This window comes from Chanodichthys erythropterus, chromosome 8 (genome assembly GCF_024489055.1).
Source record: "Chanodichthys erythropterus isolate Z2021 chromosome 8, ASM2448905v1, whole genome shotgun sequence".
Taxonomy (NCBI): Eukaryota; Metazoa; Chordata; class Actinopteri; order Cypriniformes; family Xenocyprididae; genus Chanodichthys; species Chanodichthys erythropterus.
Genome location: NC_090228.1, coordinates 36,498,208 through 36,523,360, shown reverse-complemented (window position 1 = coordinate 36,523,360; position 25,153 = coordinate 36,498,208). Strand labels below are relative to the sequence as shown.

The window sequence follows — 25,153 nt, the reverse complement described above, 5'->3', positions numbered from 1 at the left end:
AAAAAATAGTGCCTGACTGTGAACAGCAACAGAAGTTACATTATTACACCATTAGATGGCGGCAAAGACTGTCTTTATGAGTGTGTCAGACAAAAGTGAAGACTTTTATATTGAAAAGACTGAATTGTTGTGAACACGGAACAAGACGCAGCTGACAAATGTTTTGACTAGCGCTGTCAGTCACGGGAAAACCCCTTAACTGTTAAAAGGGCAAGATAATACATCGGACATTTAAACATTTTTTTTTGTTATTATGAACATAAGACTGATCTGAAGGAAAATGCTAAATCTGAATGCAGGTAATACACTCGCTCACTTGATCTCTTTCTCATAACACTCTTCTACATAATACAGTAAGCTTCAATGAACAATATCAATTGAGAACAAACAGTTTGCGTTGCTAAGAGTGGTTGCTAAGGGTGTTGTGTAGTGATACCCAGAACCATTGGGTGAAGCGATCATAGCTGTGTTTTATCGTGATTAAAACATAGCTATTGACCAATCAGAATCAAGGACAGGAACTAACCGTTTTATAAACAAAAATAAAGTCAAAATTATGACAACGTTATTTTTGATCATGTCTAAATATATATCCAAATGCAATACCTGATAAAAGGATTATGTATGAACAATTTCAGTACAACAGCACCACATAAAAGCACTCACCTCGTCTCCCCAGGTTGTCCAGTCTAGTTAAGACATTGTGAACTACTTACCTATGATCTCCAGCGTCTGTATCTCCTTGTGTCTCCTAGTCCTTTGTGTGTGAGTTCCCCACACTTACCTTTCAGCAAGGTGTGTGCTTCAGCCATCCATGATTCCCCACATCTGTAAGAAAAAGGACATTTCAGTTATTATCCATTTCCAGTCATTGTAAACATTCTTTGTACCATTGACTCATCAGTTTTTGTGCCATATTGCTCTGTACTGCAAAACAAAGAACCTGTTACAGCATTTCTCTGTTACATGACAGGCTCATGTCTCTGCAACATTTCAGCTGTACATTAAGTATAAATGGTTAATAGATTAATAAACACAGTGAATGCAATGTATGTTTATGCTGAAATATAACTAAATAATTGTATTGTGTCGTGATGTGTTTTGAGCTGGTTTGTGTGATTCTGTTTCATGCTTCAGAATCTATTAAAGGAACATTTTGTATTTAAAGAAGTACATTTTATTTTTACATGAGTACATGGCTCATTCCTGGTATGCGGTAACAATTTGGCTTCAAACGTGTTGGGAAAAAGGGTACATGATTTTCATGTTTTTAGCATTCTACCAAAACAGTGACATGTTTAACTATTAGGAATACATATTGGTCAAGCTCAGGGACTCAAAAAATAATAATCATGGGTAGATTGTTCAGACACTAGCTATGAAAATATTCCACCCTGTTAGGGACATATACAGAGTTATCACAACATGTTAATAATGTAAATGTTAAACAGTAATGAGCTTTTCATGGATGGTATATGTCACGTAAGGCAGGAACACACCAAGCTCAGTGTGTTCCGCACCGTCTACTGAAGTTGGTCCTCGTTGGCTATTTTCCGGCTGATTCAACATGTTGAATCGGCGTCAGAGCTTGTCGGTCCGTCGGGCCATCTGATCATTCTGATTGGCTGTTCAGATACTGCCACCTGCTGGTTCAGAAAGGCATTTCATCTTACGCAGGCGCAGAACGGTGTGTCAGGGCAACTTTGGACACAGATGCTGCCGACGTAAACCAACCTCGCAGTCTGCTTTCGTCGCTATTGGTTCGTCGTGTCAGCTTGGTGTGTTCCTGTCTTAATGCCATCTCAGTATTTTTTATTTATGAAACAAAACAAAACAAAACAGTTATTGATGAATAGAATATGTCTTGATTATTAAGAACAGGTACTTTTTGTGCCCATTTTTGCCAATAGGGTGGTAAATAATAGAAATATTTTGCTCAAAAACATATATATGCTGTTAATGCTCCTCACCTCACAAAATAAGACAAAAGTATGCCAAACATTTAACGTTGCTGTCAAATTATTATTTAAAATGACTAACAGGGTGGAACGGAGTATAACAGGGTGGAACACCAGTGTTAACAGATTGTAAGAGTGGATGAGCTTTCCATCATTGTCCTGCATGGTGTCCCATCTGTAATGTGTGGAACTGCATCTATATAATATTGTTTCAAAACAATAAAAAAAAAATCCAGATTTTTTTATTTTAATATTTCCCCGCTCACCATAGTGGGTGGGTCTTTTTTTTTTTAACCTCCAACCAATGACTTGGGAGCTTAAGGGTTCTGAACCGTATCTTATATATATATAATTTGCTATATACACAAAATACTATTTATTCTATTAGAATTTCCACCCTGTTTCACATTCCACCCTGTTACGTCTGTAAACCTAACGGTGGAAAATTGAGCTAAGTTAGCCACAGCTCTTTGAGTAATCAACATTTAGCTAGCTAACCTTCTACAGATAAACAGAACTTTTATTACTATGTCAGATTTGTTTTTACATTTTTACACATTCTCCATAATATAGCCTAACAGGGTGGAACTTTAAAGGGTGGGACAAGCAGCATAACATTTCAAAAAAAAAAAAAAAAGGACTGAGAGTTGAAGCTTATCTCAGTTTGTACAGTTGAATTCCAGCAGGAAAAAGAAATGTCACTTCTTGAAAATGGTCTCAATGAAATTGCAGTCGGTTTTGGAAGGAGAAACATTACATACTAACAGGGTGGAAGATGACTTCAGGGACACGGTAATTGAGGAAAATTGTAAAAAAAAAAAAAAAAATTAAATGAAAAATAACTATATTTTCACATGATTTATAGCTATGATTAGAGGCAGTTTAGCCTTGTCTATAACATAATTTAAAAATATTTTGAGGATCTTCTTTATTCTTTGTGGAAATTGATTGCTTTGTACTGAATATATGGTAAAATTGAATGCATACATCAAGAAAAAGGTGTGTAAAATACAAAATAGTATTTATAATGTATATTATCTTGGTTCTGATAAACAAGACCTAAATATACAATTTAAGCCATTTCTTAAAAATATGTGTCTCATTTTAGAGAAAATATGAGTAAATAAATCATTGAGACAGTAAACATCACTGTATAACAGGAATGACCCACATAGTAGTTAAACACACCTAATAAAACGTTTTGCAATATAGTGTTAAAACTATTGTATAAAACACACATTTGAATTGTAATACAAAAATATATGATGTTTGAGAGTGTATAGAGACCCTAAAAAGCTTTTTTCTATGGCTAATGGCTATATTAGTATATTTTATACTACTATATACATTTATACATTTGTACATTACTATATTAATGGCTAAATTTTTATCATTTATCATTAATCAGTTTATGGCTTTAAAATAAAAAATAAAAAAAGTGACCCAAATAATGTCAGTATTTGTTGAAGGATTGAATAATATAAATAAATCTCATCAATCATAATGTTTAGACATTTTATACCTATTTTCAGGAATTTTTAGACTCAAATGTCCACTTTTTTAAAATGAGAAAAACACTACCTTTTATGTGTTTCAATACTGACACAAGAATAAACTCTGCTTTATGAACTTGTATACTTTAAAAAAAATATTTGTCACTATTTGCATTTTAACCTAATTTGTATCTGGTATAAAATGTTTTTATTTATTTCTTTTTTTAATTTCCAGCCAAATATTACAGGTTTTCTCTTTAGACAAAATCTCACTCTAGTAGTTTCCTAATATTTTCAGCACATAATTGGACAACATACATTTAAATTAGTTTTTCACCAATACATTAAACTCTTAATTTCTGTCAACACTTGTATTCGTATATATTGTTCAATGTACATTTCTATACAGACAGCAGCGTGTGAACAGGACTCTTATTTTGGTGTAGTGATGTGACGTCATAAAGACGCGTCGCGCTCCTGCATCTGTTGTGATTCGGCTGAAAAAAGGTTTGTTCAAACTATATAAACCGTTCATTTAACTTTTACAAGCGATGCAGAATTAATTGTTAATATATATTAATATGTTACATTCAATAATAAACACACACATAAAGCATTTTATATATATATATATATATATATATATATATATATATATATATATATATATATATATATATATAAAATGCTTTATCTGAAATGTATGTTATCTGTGTGAGTAAAGCGCATCCACACACGAGTAACACAACAGCTGTCTCATTTCTCTCTCTTTATCGTGAATCAGTTCATCATAAACATGAATTCAGTCACTGGCAGATATTGATGTAGAAACAGCTTTTTAAACTCCGAGTCAATGGACTATATGCACGGAGCGTTCTTTAGAACTTCCGCATTAATATAAGCCAGCTCGAAAACTTCCGGTGAGATGTCATTTGCTGGTGTGTTGAGCATCAGTAGTATAATACTTAGTTTATAATCAGAATATAGTCACTTAAATAGTCAGGCATAGCATTAATTTAGTTATTCAAACGTAAGACAGCTTCGAAAATAAATAAATAAAGACGTACCTCAATGTTCCTCCTCGGCTAAATTCAATTAGACCATTAGTTTTCACACTTTTATGTGAAAAAAAGCTTCAAAAATTAAATATTTATTGTGCACTTTAGTTAGATTAATTGAATAAAATGTGTGTTTTCACAAGTGTGCTGAAATCATTGATCTTGCGCTGCTCTGACTGACAGCTGCTGTGATTACAAAGGGAGAGCGCGGTGCTCTCTTTCTGTGTAATTAATTCACAATAAAAGTTATTGTTTTTCATAAGATTTTGTGAGTATTTCATACTTCACATTGACAAAATGTTTTTTCAAACCTAGTTATTTTATAATGTTTAATATTTAGTCAAAAACGAAGTGAAAAACGTTTAGAGGAAATGGCTGATATGTGCGCAAATAAATACTACTTTGCCGCCACCTGCTGGTTAAAGTGCTAATTACTGTCTTTTATTTTTAAATAAGTGTTATTATCAAATGTTAAATTTCCTACATTTTTAAACGTTCGGTTTTACAATGGGGACAATCTCAGAAGGATGAACAAATTATGTTTGTGGTCATCGCATTAAAAATAACATTTAAAGTCCTGGGGAAAAAATGTGTGTGTGTGTGTGTCTCTAATTACAGACACGCATTTTTAAACAGTCCCAATAGCTTCGTCTTTATTGCAATCAATAAAACTGGTTTATTGGCAAATTAGGTAAATGTAATAACTGCATTAAAATATAAATACAACATTAAAAGTCAACCATAGATGGTTTTGTGTCGATGTACAACGACTACAGAATGAACAGCTAACAGTTCACCGGAAGTGCCCGAGCTGGCTTAACGACAACCAGGAAGTAACCCGTGCATATAGTCCATTGAATCAAATGATTCACAAAATGATTTGCTGGCGTCATGTGCTCGTCAGAACAGTTTTAATGCAACTGGAACACAATCGTGTTTAATGAAAACTACCAGTAGAAAAACTGACTTATTAAATGTGATCTACAAATTATTAAATACCAAATATAAGTCATAAATACCTAAATGTGAACTTTCATTGTTATTTTATTAATTTGTAGTGCTAGTCTTCAGTGTTTTTGTCATTAAAGTCCATTAACTCTCACTCTGACTCTCTCACCAGTGCACTGAACTACTTAACCAGAGCTGATTGAGACACACCCAGAGATTTAGTTTTTTACTTTTTTCTTTCTATTAATTATTATTTGTCTTAAACGCAGAAAAACTCCTGGTGAAGTGAATGAGAGCCACATGACACTATTATAAAGATGGTGTTAAATGATATAAATAGTATTAAAGAGGAGAGTGAAGACCTGAGGATTGAAGAAACATTAAGAGTGAAACAAGAAGAAACTGAGGAACAAACAAAGATGGCGTTTATTAAAGAGGAGAATGAAGACCTGAGGATTGAAGAAACATTCAGTGTGAAACAAGAAACTGAGGAACAAACAGGTTGGTTTCATTCTCAAAGCTGAACTCAGTCATTTGATCCTCATTAAAATCTCCAGGGGCCTCATGTATAAAACTTTCTGTAGATTTCACTCTAAAAGTGTGCGTACACATAAATGCCAGATTTTCCGTATGCACAAAAGTTTTTAGATTCATAAAACAATGCTTATGCAAGAACTTGAGCAAAATTCCCTTCAAACCCAGTCATCTGTAGATTGTGTGTACATGAATCTCTGCCTCGTCTCCTCCCCGAAATAACCATATGTGACCCTGGACCACAAAACCAGTCATAAGGGTCAGTTTTTTGAAATTGAGATTTATACTTCATCTGAAAGTTGAATAAATTAAGGGATAGAACAATATTTGGCAGAGATACAACTATTTGAAAATCTGGATGAGGGCGCCAAAAAAACATAATATTGAGAAAATCGCCTTTAAAGTTGTCCAAATGAAGTTCTTAACAATGCATATAAAAAACTAGTGTAGCAATCAAGCGAGAGCGAAGCATTGAGGCCATAGTGATACCTTGTGGTGTGCCAGAAATACAAGAAGTGTTGAATACTGACTTGATACTGGAATGAATGATTTGGATGGGCAGTATGGCCAAAATCTTATATCATGGGTTAGGGCTACTCTTCATTCCGGACATGGCTGTAGAACATTGTCTGGTCTAGATTTGTAATGTCCTGCACTGGCAAACATGAACAGCAACATCTTCAGCAGATCTGATAACAGGGACTCTAAAATGGAAAGGCTTGTTATTTCCCATTATTAATTATTTGATTGAATGGGCTTGCGTTTGATTGAGATTTGAACACGGAATGGATCGAACCAGAGCACATATAGGCTACAGTGAAGTGTGCACAATGTGACAAACGCTTAAAATACTACACATATTACTAAGATCCAAAATAAAACTAGGCATCGTTTACAGTAGAATTTCTAAACAAACATTCTAAAACACTTAATGTGAAAAACACTTAATGGCTTAATAAATAGTGATATTAACAGACCAAACTCACTAAACATCATAATAATAAAGTATACTATGTTCAAAAAATGTTTAATAATACATTAAGCCTTGTCCTCCCATAGAAAACCGTTTTTAAGAAAAATTCACTAAACGTCACACTAATAAAGTATACTATTTACAAAAAAAATCAGATGATCCCTGAACATGATCTCAACGTTTTTTAAGATCACTGTTATCAAATCAAGGGCTTAACGAGTTATTAAATGCTTTGAGATCATATTCAGGGCTCATCAGATTTTTTTGTAAATAGCATACCATAGTATTTTTTTCCTACTATGGAAGTCAATAAGGAATTATATCTGCATGATTACAAACATTCTTCCAAATATCTGACTTTCTGTACAGCAGAACAAACAAATTTATACAAGTTTAGAACAACTTAAGGGGAGTAAATGATGATAGAATTGTATTTCTTGGGTGAACTATCCCTTTACTCTCTTTAATTCCTATGTTAACAATAAGGGTGTCCTAACTTGTCACCCATGGGTTTTCCATTTTGGCCTAATTTTAAATAATGCCATGGTGTGATATGCCATGTGTTGTTATTCATCCGAGGTTTTATTTTTAAAATTTTAATATTTGATTAAGACCAGATGATTTTTTTATGCCCTGATACAGAAAACCATAGAATTCAATAGGATGTCATAACTTTTTTTTTTACATTACTGTAGGTTAGTGGCCATCCAGAGCAGGTTTGGACACCTCTGGTACAGGATCTAGCATAACATGTTATTGGTTTTGTTGCATTACATACCTAAATGTTTTGGGGCCAGATTTACGAATGGCTTGCACCAACGCAAACCCTCTTTTGGTGTTAAAAAAACTACCGTTGGAATTTAATAAAGAGAGACAGTGCAAAAGTGAGTTGTTTTTATATATATATTATATATATATTTTTTATTTTTTATTTATTTTTATTTTATATGTGTGTGTGTGTGTGTGTGTGTATGTGTTTGTCAGATTACATGTAACAAGTTGTGACTGTGTCCACCTGCACCTGACAAGCATCAGCTCTGCTTATTTGCGACCCAACGCTAATTTGTGCTGCTCTTGGAAGATTGCTTTGGTCATTATGTAAATGATTTGAGTGCATCCGTGTTCTTTAATTTGTGTGTCAACAGTAGATCACAGGCAAAACTTGCCACTCCCATCTGCGCATTTGAGGAAATGTGCTGTATTTAGTAAATATGCCAATTTGCCCTGTTTAGTAAATCTGGCCCTTGATGTCTGTTGTATTGTGTCATTAAATGGGAAAAACTTTTATTTGTTTTTTTCTCTTTAGCCCCAATGGTAATGAAAGAGGACAAAGAAGTACTCAGTGAAACCGAAGAGAAAGATCAATATGAGAATCTTCAAGATTTCATAATTAGAGAAAAACCTTTTCGGTGTTTGCAGACTGAAAAGACTTCCACACAAAAAAAAGCTCAAAAGAGTTGTAATCAACAAAGAAACCTTAAAGACCACACAGGAAAGAATCCCTTTACCTGCCAACAGTGTGGACAAAGTTTCAGTCATAAAGAAAGTCTTAACAGGCACATGAAAATTCACACCAGAGAAAAGCCTTACACATGTCAACAGTGTGGGCAGAGTTTTGTTCAACGTGTAAACCTTAAAGTCCACATGAGAATACACACTGGAGAGAGTCCCTTCACCTGCCAACACTGTGGAAAAAGTTTCAATCATAAACCAAATCTTAACAGGCACATGAGAATTCACACTGGAGAAAAGCCGTACACCTGTCAAGAGTGTGGGGAGAGTTTTGCTCAATGTGTAAACCTTAAAACCCACATGACAATTCACAGTGGGGAAAACCCTTTCACCTGCCAACAGTGTGGAAAAAGTTTCACTCGTAAAGAAAATCTTGACAGGCATATACGAATTCACACTGGAGAGAAGCCTTACAGATGCCAACAGTGTGGAAAAAGTTTCCATCAACATGGAAACCTTAAAGTCCACATTAGAATTCACACTGAAAAGAGTCCATTCACCTGTCAACAGTGTGGACAAAGTTTCAATCATAAAGTAAGTCTTGACAGGCACATGAGAATTCATACTGGAGAAAAGCCTTACACGTGCCCACTGTGTGGAAAAGGTTTCAATCATAAAGAAAGTATTGACAGGCATATGCCATCAGTGTGGGGAGAGTTTTGCTCATCATGAAAAGCTAAAAGTTCACATTAAAATATACAATGGAGAGAGTCCCTTCACCTGCCAACACTGTTTCAATCATATAAGTTTCAATCATAAAGCAAGCCTTAAAAGGCACATGAATTCATACTGGAGAAAAGCCGTTCACATGCCAACAATGTGGTGAGAGTTTTGCCCATGATGAAAAGCTAAAAGTTCACATTAAAATATACAATGGAGAGAGTCCCTTCACCTGTCTACACTGTGGAAAAAGTTTCAATCATAAAGCAAGTCTTAATGGGCACATGAGAATTCACACCTGAGAGAAGCCTTACACCTGTCAAGAGTATGGGAAAAGATTCACACAGAAAGGAAGCCTTAACTGGCACAAGGCTATTCACACTGGAGAAAAGCCTCACACATGCCCTCAGTGTGGAAAAAGTTTCCATCAGTGTGGAACCCTTACAGTCCACATGAGAATTCACACTAGAAGAGTCCCTTCACCTGCCAACAGTGTGGACAGTATTTCAATCGTAAGGAAAGCCTCAACAGGCACATGAGTATTCATACTGGAGAAAAGCCTTTCACATGCCAACAAAGTGTGGAAGAAGTTTCACTCAAACAGGAAACTTTAACAGGTACACGAGCATTGCCACTAGATAAAAGCCTTACATCTGCCAACAGTGTTTAGAGAGTTTTGCTCAACGTGGAAACCTTGAAGCCCACATGAAAATTCACACTGAGGAGAGCCCTTTTACCTGCCAACACTGGAAAAAGTTTATTGGGGATATATCAGTGCATCTCTAACATTAATGGCAATGAGCTCACACAAGAATGACTCTCTTTTCATACAGATAACATAAACAGAATATTTGTTTGTTTTGAATTAGATAATTTGAAATTTGACTCTTAAGTGTTTCTATAAATATAATGGTCATGTCTGTGTGACAAATAGTTTTTTTTTTCTTCATTTTTGTGACATGCAATTGTATGTGGACACAAATAAAAGATTCTTTACAGTTTCAAATGATGTATGACAAAAATGACGAGTATTTTAAGTAAAAAAATGCCTAAAGGTTAAAGTCTAAAGTATATGCCTATTCCTGCATTTTGTTCTTCTTTGGATTTAACTACACAGCATACACAACAGAATGACGAACGTCCAAAACAAAATGAGTTATGTTAAAGCTGTAACTTTTTTTTGGTTAAAATGATACAAAGTTTTTGTGCAAGTACATAACCAGCCAGTAATCAAAACTATCTCTTTACCTTAATCTGATTCACAACAGTAAGCTTGTAATAAAGTTTTCTAATTTGATTGGTACTGTAAGGTATCGGCAGGAAATTTGAGCGTGCAGCCATGCATCTTTGCATCGTTATGTCATATGCTAAAAAGTTGTGAAATTTGGCACACTGATAGAGGCCAGTCTCAACTGTGTCCATAGCCAATTTGGAGTCTCTAACTCAATCCCTCTAGCGCCACCACCTGTCCAAACTTTCTAATAAGTATGCTAATAACTTTTGAACCGTAAGGGCTAGAAACAAAAACATTTCCACTTATTCCTTGGCTTGACGATTCGAATGCACCCTATGATGTAATTTTCCGTCATGAAAATTTTCCTGCCATTTTGATTTTTTTAAAACTCCTCCTAGGCCATTACTCTGATTTTCACAAAAATTGAACCAGACCATCAAGACCATGCCAACAAAAAGTTATCAAAAGCTTTTTTGATAGAACCATCCATTCTCGAAAACTGCCCAAATGAATTCAACAAAATGTTCGCCAAATCAGATTTGAGGCTATATCTCCACAAAGCTTTATCGTATTTAGACCAAACTTGGTACATGTCATCACAAGCATGTGAGTTTTGACACAGTGCCACCTTCTGGCCAGGAGATACAAAAAATGGCTATTTTTGCTTATAACTTCTGATGGGTTTGTCCAAAAAATTATAAATTTTGTCTCGTTAGATTCGGGGCATCATGCCAAGTCAAATGATATCCAATTTTCTCATATCGACCATTTTTAATTTTGTGCTAAAATGCTGTATTTTATGAATGCATAAGCGTATTGTTATGAAACTCGGCATGGGTCATCAGCACAATGCCCTGAAGGAGCCTGAGAAGTTTCGGACCAGTGCCACCTAGTGGACAATTTTTTTCCCCATATGTTTATAACTTACCATAACCATATGTGGTTGACTTGTTTTTATGGGAGTCACATCCTTAGACTTCAGAAGCCTTGCCGAGTCCAACGATACCAAACATGCTAGGTTTTGACTTAAGGTTTGTGTCTTTTTGTCTTCAATATCTTTGAAACCGTTAGTCCGATCCAGATGAAACCAGCATAGAAAACACTGAACCTAAGCTATTTAACTAAATGTCAAAAAAAAATTTAACTAAATGGCAAAAAAATCAAAAAGTCATCCAAGGGTCATTTTTTATGCTCTCAAACACATAATTGTCTATAACTCCAAAATGAAATGAGATATTTTCACCAAATTTGAGAAGCAGATGTATGGACTCACTCTGAGGACACTTGGTGGGATTGGTGGGATTGTGCCTCTTGGTGGCACTATAATAAAAAAAAAAACATGAAACTGCCATTAATAACAATACAGTATTATGATATAAAATGCTTAATTTTATGAATACATTGTTGTTCCATTACAAATCCAGAATGTGTCATCAGCACCATGTTCTGAAGTCTCTAATAGATTGTGATAGATAGCTTTCTGAAGGTTTTAATAGATGTTGTGTGTGTAATGCTGAGAACATTGATGCCAATTTTGTCAAAGTCTGGCTAAACCGACCGTCTCCTAGTCAGAATTTGCTGATTTTCTATTGGAGATAAAGTCCTTGTTGTTGGTGATTTTAATATCCATGTATATAATGATAAAGACGCATTGGGATTGGCATTTACAGACATTCTAAACTCTATTTGTGTTAGAAAACACGTGTCAGGACCCACTCATTGTCATAATCATACTTTAGATCTAATATTGTCACATGGAATCAATATTGATGCCATTGAAATTCTGCAGCAGGGCGATGACATCTCAGATCATTATTTAGTCTTGTGTATACTACATTTAGCCAAGGCAGCAAAGCCGCCTCCCTGCCTTCAGTTTCATCGCCTTAGCATACTTAGAGATAGCTCAGAAGAACTCTATGTTGCAAAAGAAACTATTGACTCTCTTTTTTCAGCACATTAGACTTCCACTGTGCTTAAAGAAGATTAGGGAAACTAATCCAACACCATGGTACAACAAACACACTCTGGCTCTTAAGAGAGCTGCCAGAAAAATGGAGTGCAGCTAGAAGTTTTTCGCATTTCGTGGAGAGAGAGAATGATTGAGTATAGAAAGGCCTTAAAAACTGCTAGATCTGCTTACATCTCAAATCTTTTAGAAGGAAATAAACACAACTCTAGGTATTTATTTGATACCATGGCTAAATTAACGAGAAATAAAGCTTCAACTTCTGATGTTTCCAAACAGCACAGCAGTAATGACTTTATGAACTTCTTTACTTGCAAGATTGACAATATTAGAGAGAAAATTATAACCATGCAGCCGTCTACAACAGTATCACATCAGACAGTGCATTGTTAGTGTCCCTGAAGAAAAATTCAATTCATTTGTTTCCTTAGGACAGTGTGATGGAATTTTTGAACTAATTAATAATGAACTAACATTTCTTTTCTTTACAGGCCTAATAATAATCTAACTTTGAAATAGAGAAATAGTCACTAGGACTGAGTGTTGTGATTCAGAAAAAATTCTGCTGTGCTGGCTAGACAGCATCCCTTTTGGGGATAAAAAATAGTCTTTGAGAGGTTGTTTTAACCTATTGAGTAATCTGAATTATTAACCCAGTGATATTTTTTGATGATCCTGTGATTCAGTTGTTCTAATCTAAATTTACTCCGGCAGTAAGCGGGACAGAGGAACTGAGATGTTTTTCTTAAATCTAAACCAATCATATTGAGACTGATGATAATAAGTAATAGATCATGCCATACTGACTGCGAAGTGTACCTGAAATCCTATAAAACCTGCTGTATTCCTTTGTTCGGAGAGAGATTCTCTGGAATGATGAGAACTCTCCTGGCCGTGATTAAAGCATATTCTGAGGCATAGACTGGAGTCTGTCTGGTTTTTAGGCTGCAGCAAAGTCAGGTGCGTAGAAAATATCTACCACAACAGAAAGAATTATCTAAATTGTTAAATCAATCAAAATCATATGTTAGACCCTATACTGACTAAGCTATTAAAAGAGATGCTTCCAGAGGTCATAGATCTTCTTCTTAACCCTTAAATGCATACCTCGGGTCGTTATCGACCCGGGACGTCATCTACTACCCTCCTGCTCATTCATTTTTTTAAGTCAGACCTCCATGTTCTTAGTATTCCTCAATCTATTTATTATCAACAATATAACAAGGAAAAAAATCCAAAAATGTAAAATAATATCTGTTTTCTAATTAATATATTGTAAAAAGTGTTTTATTCCTCAAGGTGGCAATGTTTGACAAACGATGATGTGAGGCGTCAATCAAATTTACCTCAGACATCAAACAAATTGTCATGGCTCAGCGATTTACAGCTGAGCAAGTCTGCGATCAAATATTATCCTCGCTTGATGATGGATCTGACGACGAAGCTGTCAGGGAACAAATTATTGACGATGATGACAGTGAAGAAAACAATAGTTTCAGTATCGTAACAGATAACTCAGATACTGAATATGAGCCAGACACTACCGGGGAAATTAGCTCTGAAGACGACAGCGATTATGACGGGGAAACAGCTAATCAAAGCGAACCTGCCCAAGTTCCCACAGATGAGACAGAGTCCTACACAAGCAAAAATGGACTTGTTTGGTTATCAGCTGATCCTCCTTCGAGCAGGACAAGAGGATGCAACATTTGTCACACCACAGAAGGGCCTTGTGGCAAGGCAAAACTGATTCTGACTGAAAGTGATGCACTCTCATGTTTCCTTGATGATGATATTCTGCACAAGGTGATTCAAAATACTAACCAGTATGCAAGAATGTATATGGTGTCTAAAGGCAGAGATCCTAGCACATGGAAACAAGTTGATGAAACTGAGATGAAGGCCGTGATAGGAGTCCTCTATCTGCTTGGGGTCTATCGCTCTCAGTCTCTGCGATCTCTCTGGTCCAGCGGTCACAGCGGGAGGCCAATATTCAAAGCTGCATTCAGCATCAATAGGTTTGAACAGATCATATCATTTATGAGATTTGATGACCGTGACACACGTCAGGTGAGAAAGATCAATGACAAATTTGCTCCATTTCGATCACTCTGGAATGCCTTCAATGAAAATTGCAGGAAAAACTACAACGTTGGTCCGTATGTGACAATTGACGAGCAGTTTATCCCTTTCAGAGGACGTTGTAGCTTCCGTCAGTACATGCACCTGTTTCTGATAAAACATAAAACTGTTTCTGATGTGTGATGTTGCAACGGCATACACTTTCAATGGTCTACCATACACTGGCCGCGAAGGCGAGTGAGTGTACTACAGAGAGTGTAGTAAAGAAATTGGTAGAGCCAATTCTGAACTCTGGAGTAAATGTCACAACTGATAACTGGTTTAAAAGTGCAAAACTCGCTGCTGATTTACTCTGCAAACACATTACCTTGCTGGGAACAATGCGCAAAAACAAACCAGAAATTCTGCCTGAATTTCATGCCTGTAAGAGGAGACCTGTGGGATCAAGCCTGTTTGGTTTTTGCCAAAAGCAAGCCATGGTGTCCTATGTGCCAAAAAGAAACAAGGCCGTTGTAATTTTATCCAGTATGCATGACAAAAAAGAGATTGATGAGGTGTCTGGGAAGCCTGTGATGATCCTAGATTATAACAAGACGAAGGGTGCTGTGGACCGCGTGGACCAACTGTGCCACACCTACAGTGTACAGAGGAGAACAAAGCGTTGGCCCTTGGCATATTTCTACAATTGCCTCAACCTTGCTGCTATTAATGCACAAGTTGTTTTCGTCGCAAAGTTCCCAGGTTGGGAAGCTGCGAGTCCTCACAGACGTCACATTTTCCTCGAGAACCTTGGCCTTCAGCTACTGAGACCATGGATGCAAGAAAGAGCAACCCGCGCAACCCAGAGTGCCCTGAAACGCTGTGGTTTTGTGAAACAGAACCCCACCGAGGAGGAACAACAAACAGGTGCCAGAAAGCGCAGAAGGTGTCACATCTGTCCATCATCACTCGATCGCAAAACAGTGGACCGCTGCTGTGAGTGTGGCCAGCCATGTTGCAATGACCACAAGAGAGTCACTGTCATTTGTGACTATTGTTGTGACTCATTGAGCCCATAAATTTCAACAAATTCGAATAGGCCTACAGAGAAAGGTAGACAAAAATATTCATGCAAAATAGTGTAATTATTTGTGAAAAAAATTTGTTGATTGTGTAAATGAAAATGTTTTATATTTTATTTTATGTTCTTATTGTTTATTTTACTAATTTATAGTGCTTTGCAGCAGTTTTATAATTCTTATCTGACAAAACAGGCTGCGCGTTTGCAGCATTTCCATAGAGTTCCATATTTAGAGATTATTTTTATTAATATTACTGAAGAGAGTAGACTGAAATTTTAAAGTGCTTTGACACCGATTCAGAGTTTTCTTCAATGCGCAATTAGTTTTGTTTCTTCCACAACTTCTGAAAGTGATATTCGTTATATAAATGAAGAGTTTCAAAAAAACTTTTTTCAAAAATCTTGTTTTTTGGTTGTGCATTCCAATTAATATCAATTCAACTGCAGTTGGTTTGTTTTGATTTAAACCTTCATAACTTAAAAAATACAGCTAAGTAGCACCATAAAACAAAACAATAACATGATAACATAATAATAAACATGTTTTGACAAAAATGTTAAAAACGGAGTTATCTTGTTTTGCAACGAAACTCTTCAAATGCTAATATTGTTTTAGCCATGAAAATTGTGCATGATAAAATGATGTTAATAACGAAAATATCAAATATTTTAATGATTTTTCTATTGTTATGGAGAAATGATTAACAAATGAAATACAGTGCTTTGATAATTTCTGTCTGCATTATTAATTTTTGCTTTGTGTATGTTATGCATCTGTTTGATAACAAATAAAATGTCAAAATATAAAATATGCTTTATCATTTTGTAATTAATTGTTAAAAAAATTATTGTGACAGTTTTATACTAATGGGGCCATATAGAGATACAACTGTGTTCGATATATACAAGGGGTCGCTAACGACCCGAATGTGTAATAATGATTGGCGAAACACTCATGCATTTAAGGGTTAATATTGTTAATTCAACTTTATCACTAGGATACGTACCAAAAAAAATTAAGCTGGCTATTATTAAACCTTTTATTAAAAAAACACAACTTGATCCTAGAGAATTAGTCAATTACAGGCCGATCTCAAATCTACATTTTCTGTCAAAAATACTAGAAAAGGCAGTATCATCACAACTATGTTCCTTTTTAGAAAGAAATAGTATCTGTGAGGATTTCCAGTCAGGATTTAGACCGTACCATAGTACTGAGACTGATCCCATCAGAGTTACTAATGATTTGCTCTTATCATCAGATCGTGGTTGTATCTCTCTTATTAGTGTTACTGGATCTTAGTGCTGCATTTGACACTATCGACCACAATATTCTTTTAAATAGACTCGAAAACTATGTTGGCATTAGTGGAATTGCACTGTCATGGTTCAAATCATACTTATCTGACCGTCATCAGTTTGTAGTAGTAAACGAAGAGATGTCATATCGATCACAAGTTCAATATGGAGTACTGCAAGGCTCAGTACTAGGACCGTTGCTTTTCACTCTGTACATGCTACCCTTGGGAGATATCATTAGGAAGCATGGCGTTAGTTTTCACTGTTACGCTGATGATACTCAGCTCTATATTTCTTTGCGCCCTGACGAAACTTACCAATTCACAAAATTAACAGAATGCATAGCTGATATAAAAAATAGGATGACGCTGGTGAAGCTGCTTTGAGACAATATGTATTGTGAAAAGCGCTATATAAATGAAGATGACTTGACTCAATTTGGACTGTTTCACCTTTTAGACAGAATTTCACATATTACTTTGTTATTGGTAGTTACTCTCAGTATATCAATGTACAACATGTACTGTATATTTCTTTTATCAATGTATTCTGATCATAAATTTCTATCCAATTAATTTTTTATGCACTATACAGGACTTTTATTTTGGTCTGGTGGTGTGATTTCACAAGGCTGCGCCGTGCTCCAGTGTCTGATTTGGCTAAAGAAAGTGGTTTGTGTTTTAAGCATTTAAAGTGTTTACATTTAGTACAAAGCATTCAGTCTATTTTATAGATTTACATGCAGTGTAAAATTAATTGGTAACACTAACAATGTGTTCTCATTTGTTAACATTAATTTATTAACAAATATGAACTAATAATGAGCAATATATTTGTAACTTTTTTTTTAATCTTTGTTAATGTTCTTTGAAACAAAGAAAAAGTTGAAAAAGTGAATGCCAATAATTGTTGAAAGATTGTAATGAAAATAAGTCTAATCAATCGTAATGTTTGACATTTTATACCTATTTTCAGGAATTTTTAGACTCGAATGTCCACTTTTTTAAAATGAGAAAAACACTACCTTTTATGCGTTTCAATACTGACACAAGAATAAACTCTGCTTTTAAGAACTTGTGCACTTAAAAAAACATCACTATTTGCATTTTAATCTAATTTGTATCTGATGTAAAATGTTTTTTTTTTGTTTTTTTTTCAGCCAGATATTACAGGTTTTCTCTTTAGACAAAATCTCACTCTAGTAGTTTCCTAAAATTTTCAGCACATAATTGGACAACATACATTTAAATTAGTTTTTCAGCAATACATTAAACTCTGAATTTCTGTCAGCTCTTTTATTATTCATACATATTGTTCAATGTAAATTTCTATACATTTTAAACAGCAGCGTGTGAACAGGACTCTTATTTTGGTGTGGTAATGTGACGTCATAAAGACGCGCCGCGCTCCTGCATCTGTTGTGATTCGGCTGAAGAAAGGTTTGTGTTCAAAGTGTATAAACCGCTCATTTAAGTTTTACAAGCGAAGCCGAATTAATTGTTTGTTATTGAATGTAACATTAATGCTTTATCTAAAGTGTATGTTGTTTGAGTAAAGCGCATCCACACACGAGTAACACAACAGTTGTCTCATTTCTCTCTTTATCGTGAATCAGTTCATCATAAACATGAATTCAGTCACTGGCAATGGCAATCTGATCTACAAGTAATTAGATAACAAATATAAGTCATAAATACCTAATTGTGAACTTTCATTATGTTATTTTATTAATTTGTAGTGCTAGTCTTGAGTGTTTTTGTCATTAAAGTCCATTAACTCTCATTCTGACTCTCTCACCAGTGCGCTGAACAACTGAACTAGAGCTGATTGAGACACACCCAGAGATTTAGTTTTTTTTTCTTTCTAATATTTGTTTTTTTTTATCTTAAGCGCAGGAGAAACTCCTGAAGAAGCGACTGAGATCCATGTGACACTATTATAAAGATAGAATTTATTAAAGATATGAAGATTGAAGAAGTTTTCAGTTTAAAACAAGAAGAAACTGAGGAACAAAGAAAGATGGCGTTTATTAAAGAGGAGAGTGAAGACCTGAGGATTGAAGAAACATTCAGTGTGAAACAAGAAGAAACTGAGGAACAAACAAAGATTGAGTTTATTAAAGATATGAGGATAGAAGAAGTTTTCAGTTTAAAACAAGAAGAAACTGAGGAACAAACAAAGATGCCGTTTATTAAAGAGGAGAGTGAAGACCTGAGGATTGAAGAAACATTCAGTATGAAACATGAAGAAACTGAGGAACAAACAAAGATTGAGTTTATTAAAGATATGAGGATTGAAGAAGTTTTCAGTTTAAAACAAGAAGAAGGTGAGGAACAAACAAAGATGCCATTTATTAAAGATATGAAGATTGAAGAAGCTTTCAGTTTAAAACAAGAAGAAACTGAGGAACAAACAAAGATGCCGTTTATTAAAGAGGAGAGTGAAGACCTGAGGATTGAAGAAACATTCAGTGTGAAACAAGAAGAAACTGAGGAACAAACAAAGATTGAGTTTATTAAAGATATGAGGATAGAAGAAGTTTTCAGTTTAAAACAAGAAGAAACTGAGGAACAAACAAAGATGCCGTTTATTAAAGAGGAGAGTGAAGACCTGAGGATTGAAGAAACATTCAGTATGAAACATGAAGAAACTGAGGAACAAACAAAGATTGAGTTTATTAAAGATATGAGGATTGAAGAAGTTTTCAGTTTAAAACAAGAAGAAGGTGAGGAACAAACAAAGATGCCATTTATTAAAGATATGAAGATTGAAGAAGCTTTCAGTTTAAAACAAGAAGAAACTGAGGAACAAAGAAAGATGGCGTTTATTAAAGAGGAGAGTGAAGACCTGAGGATTGAAGAAACATTCAGTGTGAAACAAGAAACTGAGGAACAAACAGGTTGGTTTCATTCTCAAAGCTAAACTCAGTAATTTGATCCTTTGATCCTTATGATCATTTGTTATTATGGCATGTGACACATTAAATTAAGTCTTGTCTGACAACTGAATATGCTGGAGATTGTTTATGGATGAGAGCAGATGATTTTTCTTAACCCTCCCGAACAACTTGTGGGGATGTAGGTGCTGTTTGATCATTTTTTTTTAGGTTTTATTAGGCATTTTGAGATTCAAGACTCAACTAATCTCTGCAATTCTCCAGCTGTGATCCTTGGAGAGCCTTTGGCCACTCAAACTTTCCTCCTTACTTCACATTAGGATGATTTAGACACACGTCCTCTTCCAGGCAGATTTGTAACATCTTTAGTTGATTGGAACTTCTTAATTATTGCCCTGATAGTGGAAATGGGGATTTTCAATCCTTTAGCTATTTTCTTACAGCCACTTTCTATTTTGTGAAGCTCAACAATCTTTTGCTGCACATCAGAACTATATTCTTTGGTTTTACTCATTGTGATGAATGATTAAGGGAATTTGGCCTTTGTGTTTCCTCATGTTTATACACCTGTGGAACAGTTATGGCTGGACAATTTCATGTTCATGATCACCCTGGTGTCCTAAAACAATGTAAATATCAATGGGAATATACTTCAGAGATATTTTACTCATAAAAAAATCAAGGGGTGCTGATAATTGTGGCCAACGTGTTTTGGAGAAAAACATTTATTTTATAAATGTTTGACTGTGTATATATGAGCAATATCACACGAGTAGCCGTGTGATATGGCTGTATATCAGCACGGTTGTGATTTGGCCGCAGGTAATCGCAGCGTGCTGGATATACAGGCATAATGAGTGTGATATTGCGTTTATACAACAGTTCGACGGCACGAGTGTGTAAATAAATAAGAACAACGGAATGTCTTTAAAACCCTCTTTTGTGCAGCACTACTTCCTTCCGCCACGGATTCAAATCTCAAGTTGACAGTTGGACCAAGCCTCCGTTACTAATTCTAAAACGTCACTTCAGAACTAGTAATGAAGGAACGCTGAGTTGCTTCATTGAAACACATTGAATTTTGTACAGTATTAGAGAGAGAGAGAGAGAGATTGCCTGAGTAGGCTATTACCTGTGTCTGATATATTGCATAACATTCATTCTTCAAGTCGATGTCCATAATATCATATCCATTATAAAAGTGAGTTTGAATGTCCGCTGAGGACAGCGATCTTGTATTTGTCCATATTTGTTCATAATTTTCCATAACATCACAGCGCTAAAACAACTTCCTTTGCAAAAGTTCCTTTCAATTTAAAAGTCTCTTGTGACTGACTGACTCATTCACCTGTAAAGTGTTGCTGCCATCTAATGGCATATTAATGTAACTTTCACTCGATCCATTTTACGCACAAATGGACATATTTATATAAAATATTTATTGAACAACAAATAAACACAATTGTACAGTTTAGTCAAACATAAAGCATTAGCGTGCCCATGACGGTTGTCAAGTGTGCCGTGGATAATTACCAAATGCCAAAAAGTAAAGTAAAATAAATGCTACACCTCGTATCTATATTTACAAATGTTTATTTTATTTAAAAAAAAAAATGATATAGGTCACCCTTTATGCATGTATGTGGGTTTTACAAATATTTAATGAATGAAAAGGATTTAAAGAGTCTGTGCCAAAACCTCTTAACTCCATTGGATCCTCAAACTGAGGTATGTATTTAAATGGAGCAAGAAGAGGAAGCGGGAGAAGAGTCTTCGTCTGATATGTCCCGTCTAAGTTAGTTGTAGCCAATATGCTATACTACATAAAGGATAAGGTAATTATTATCAAATTAAACAGCACAATTCGACTTGCTCTGGAACAAATAATAGATTAATAAGACCAAAGATTGCCCCTTTAACTCAAATTGAATTATGTCTCATGTTTAACCACTATAAGAATCAGCGTCAAATCCCTGAAGCACTGGCCAAGATGAAGCTGTTCTGTGCGTCAACAGTAGATCACACGCAAAACTTGCCACTCCCATCTGTGCATTTGGGGAAATTTGCCTCAGTTAGTAAATCTGGCCCTTGATGTCTGTTGTATTGTGCCATTAAATTGGGAAAAACTTTTATTTGTTTTTTTTTTTTTTCACTTTAGCCCTAATGGCACTGAAAGAGGAGACAGAAGAACTTAATGAAACTGAAGAGAAAGATCAAGATCATGATTTCATAAATGGAGAAAAACCTTTTCGGAGTTCGCAGACTGAAAATACTTCCACACGAAAAAAAACTCAAAAGAGTTTTAATCAACAAAGAAACCTTAGAGACCGCACAGGAAAGAAGCGTTTCACATGCCAACACTGTGGAAAAAGTTTTTCTCAACATGGAAACCTTAAAGTTCACATGAGAATTCACACTGGAGAAAAGCCTTACACATGCCAACAGTGTGGGGAGAGTTTTTCTCAACGTGTAAACCTCAAAACCCATATGATGATTCACAGTGGAGAGAGCCCTTTCACCTGCCAACAGTGTGGAAAAAGTTTCACTCGTAAAGAAAAACTTGACAAGCATATGCGAATTCACACTGGAGAGAAGCCTTACAGATGCCAACAGTGTGGAAAAAGTTTCAATCAACATTACAACCTCACAGTCCACATGAGAGTTCATACTAAAATGAGTCCATTCACCTGCCAACAGTGTGGACAAAGTTTCAATCATAAAGTAAGTCTTAACAGGCACATGAGAATTCATACTGGAGAAAAGCTTTACCCATGCCCTCAGTGTGGAAAAAGTTTCCATCAGAGTGGAACCCTTAGAGTCCACATGAGAATTCATACTGGAGAAAAGCCTTATGCATGCCAACAGTGTGGAAGAAGTTTCCATCAACATGGAAACCTTACAGTCCACATGAGAGTTCACACTAGAAAGAGTCCCTTCACCTGCCAACAGTGTGGACATTTTTTCAATCGTAAGGAAAGCCTCAACAGGCACATGAGTATTCATACTGGAGAAAAGCCTTTCACATGACAACAAAGTGTGAAAGAAGTTTCACTCAAACATTAAACCTTAACAGGTACATGAGCATTGCCACTAGATAAAAGCCTTACATCTGCCAACAGTCTTTAGAGAGTTTTGCTCAACATGGAAACCTTGAAGCCCACATGAAAATTCACACTGAGGAGAGCCCTTTTACCTGCCAACACTGGAAAAAGTTTCAGCAGAAATGGACATCATAGGTTGTACTCACACTATACACTCTGAACTGTGCCTGAGCATGTTTGACCCCCAAAGCCTGGTTTGTTTGATTAGTGTGATTGCTCTATACTGGGCACGGTTCGCTGAACTGTCCCTGACCCGCTTGGAAGAGGTGGGCCAGAGCATGGTTCAGTTGGACTCAAGTGTGGTACACATGCAATGTGAAGCACAGAAGAGCTACTACTCTTGTGTGCGTTACTGTCATCATTATGTTGGTAAACATCTTTACATTTACTACTTGGATAGTACACTTTTTAGTTACTTTAACTAATTCAAGTGTATTATAGGTTTATAACTGGTCTGGTTCTCACTTTATTGATGAACAGGAATTGTAGTTTGCAATTCTGAATGTTTTTAAAGGTGCCATAGAATTGAAAATTGAATTTACCTCGGCATTAGGGCTGACCGATATATCGCATGCGATTGTCACGCGCATTTCGTCAGTAAAGCCGGTTCCCTGATTGCCGCAGATGAATCGCCTTCGATAATGAACGCGATATTGCGTGGCTTGTCAGTGATCTACAGCTCTGTCTATTAAATGCCGCTCCATTTGAAAGCAAGGCAATCAGGGAACCGGCTTTACTGACGAAATGCGCATGACAATCGCATGCGATATATCAGTCAGCCCTACTCGGCATAGTTGAATAACAAAAGTTCAGTACATGGGAATGACATACAGTGAGTCTCAAACACCATTGTTTACTCCTTATGTAAATTTGATTTGTTTAAAAGACCTCCAAAGAACAGGCGAATCTCAACATAACACCGACTGTTACGTAACAGTCGGGATCATTAATATGTACTCCCCCAATATTTGCATATGCCAGCCCATGTTCAAGGCATTAGACAAGGGCAAGCAGTATTAACGTCTGGATCTGTGCACAGCTGAATCATCAGACTAGGTAAGCAAGCAAGGACAACAGCGAAAAATGGCAGATGGAGCAATAATAACTGACATGATCCATGATATCATATCATATGATATTTTTAGTGATATTTGTAAATTGTCTTCCTAAATGTTTCGTTAGCATGTTGCTAATGTACTGTTAAATGTGGTTAAAAATACCATCGTTTATTACTGTATTCACGGAGACGAGCCGTCGCCGTTTTAATTTTTAAACACTTGCAGTCTGTATAATGCATAAACACAAATTCATTCTTTATAAATCTCTCCAACAGTGTAGCATTAGCCGTTAGCCACGGAGCACTATCAAACTCATTCAGAATCAAATGTAAACATCCAAATAAATACTGTACTTACATGATCTGATGCATGCAGCATGCATGACGAACATTTTGTGAAGATCCATTTTGAGGGTTATATTAGCTGTGTGAACTTTGTTTATGCAATGTATAGAGAGTCGAGAGCTCGGGGGCGGGGAGCGCCAGGATTTAAAGGGGACGCACGCTGAATCGGCGTATATTTAATGATGCCCCAAATTGGCAGTTACAAAAATTTATTTAAAAAAAATCTATGGGGTATTTTGAGATGAAACTTCACAGACACATTCAGTGGACACCTTAGACTTATATTACATCTTGTGAAAAAGCATTCTAGGGCACCTTTAATTCAAATAATTACTATTAATATTGAACATCAAACTGGTTTCTTAGCATTTTCTTTAAACAAAGCACAAATTCAGTGCATTTTCCTGCCCTTTTTTGATTGACAGGATATATTCGACCGATAGCGATCGTTGGATACTGATTATTGGTGATATATCAGTGCATCTCTAACATTAATGGTAATGAGCTCACACAAGAATGACTGTACAGCTCTCTCTTTTCATACAGATAACATAAACAGAGAATATTTGTTTTGAATTAGATCATTTAAAATCTGACTCTTAAATGTTTATAGATATAATGGTCATGTCTGTGTGACAAATAGGTTTTTTTTCTTCATTTTTGTAACATGCAATTGTATGTGGACACAAATAAAAGTGATTCTTTACAGTTTCATCAATACAAATGATGTATTGCTTTTATCTGTATGACAAAAATGACAAGAGTATTTTAAGTAAATAAATGCCTAAAGGTTAAAGTCTAAAGTATGCTTGTTCCTGCATTTTGTTCTTTAGATTTAACTACACAGCATACACAACAGAATGACGAACCTCCAAAACAAAATGAGTTATGATACAAAGATTTTGTGCAAGTACATAACCAGCCAGTGTTCAAATCTATCTCTTTACCTTAATCCGATTCACAACTATAAGCTTGTA

General features: G+C 35.6%; 1 protein-coding gene across 1 annotated transcript in view; it reads left to right on the top strand.

The window, feature by feature from the left end:
* LOC137025205 (uncharacterized) overlaps positions 1–24,066 on the top strand; it is a 30,365-nt gene extending 6,299 nt beyond the window's left edge. Inside the window, exons 5-12 of the mRNA XM_067393232.1 lie at positions 5,750–5,958; positions 8,271–9,132; positions 9,474–9,648; positions 9,800–9,910; positions 13,714–14,406; positions 14,847–15,393; positions 18,699–19,676; positions 21,832–24,066. Coding sequence (XP_067249333.1) covers positions 5,750–5,958; positions 8,271–9,132; positions 9,474–9,648; positions 9,800–9,910; positions 13,714–14,406; positions 14,847–15,393; positions 18,699–19,676; positions 21,832–22,700 — 4,444 coding nt within the window. The 3' untranslated portion in view covers positions 22,701–24,066. The remainder of the gene's footprint in view (positions 1–5,749; positions 5,959–8,270; positions 9,133–9,473; positions 9,649–9,799; positions 9,911–13,713; positions 14,407–14,846; positions 15,394–18,698; positions 19,677–21,831) is intronic.
* The last annotated feature ends 1,087 nt before the right edge of the window (positions 24,067–25,153 follow it).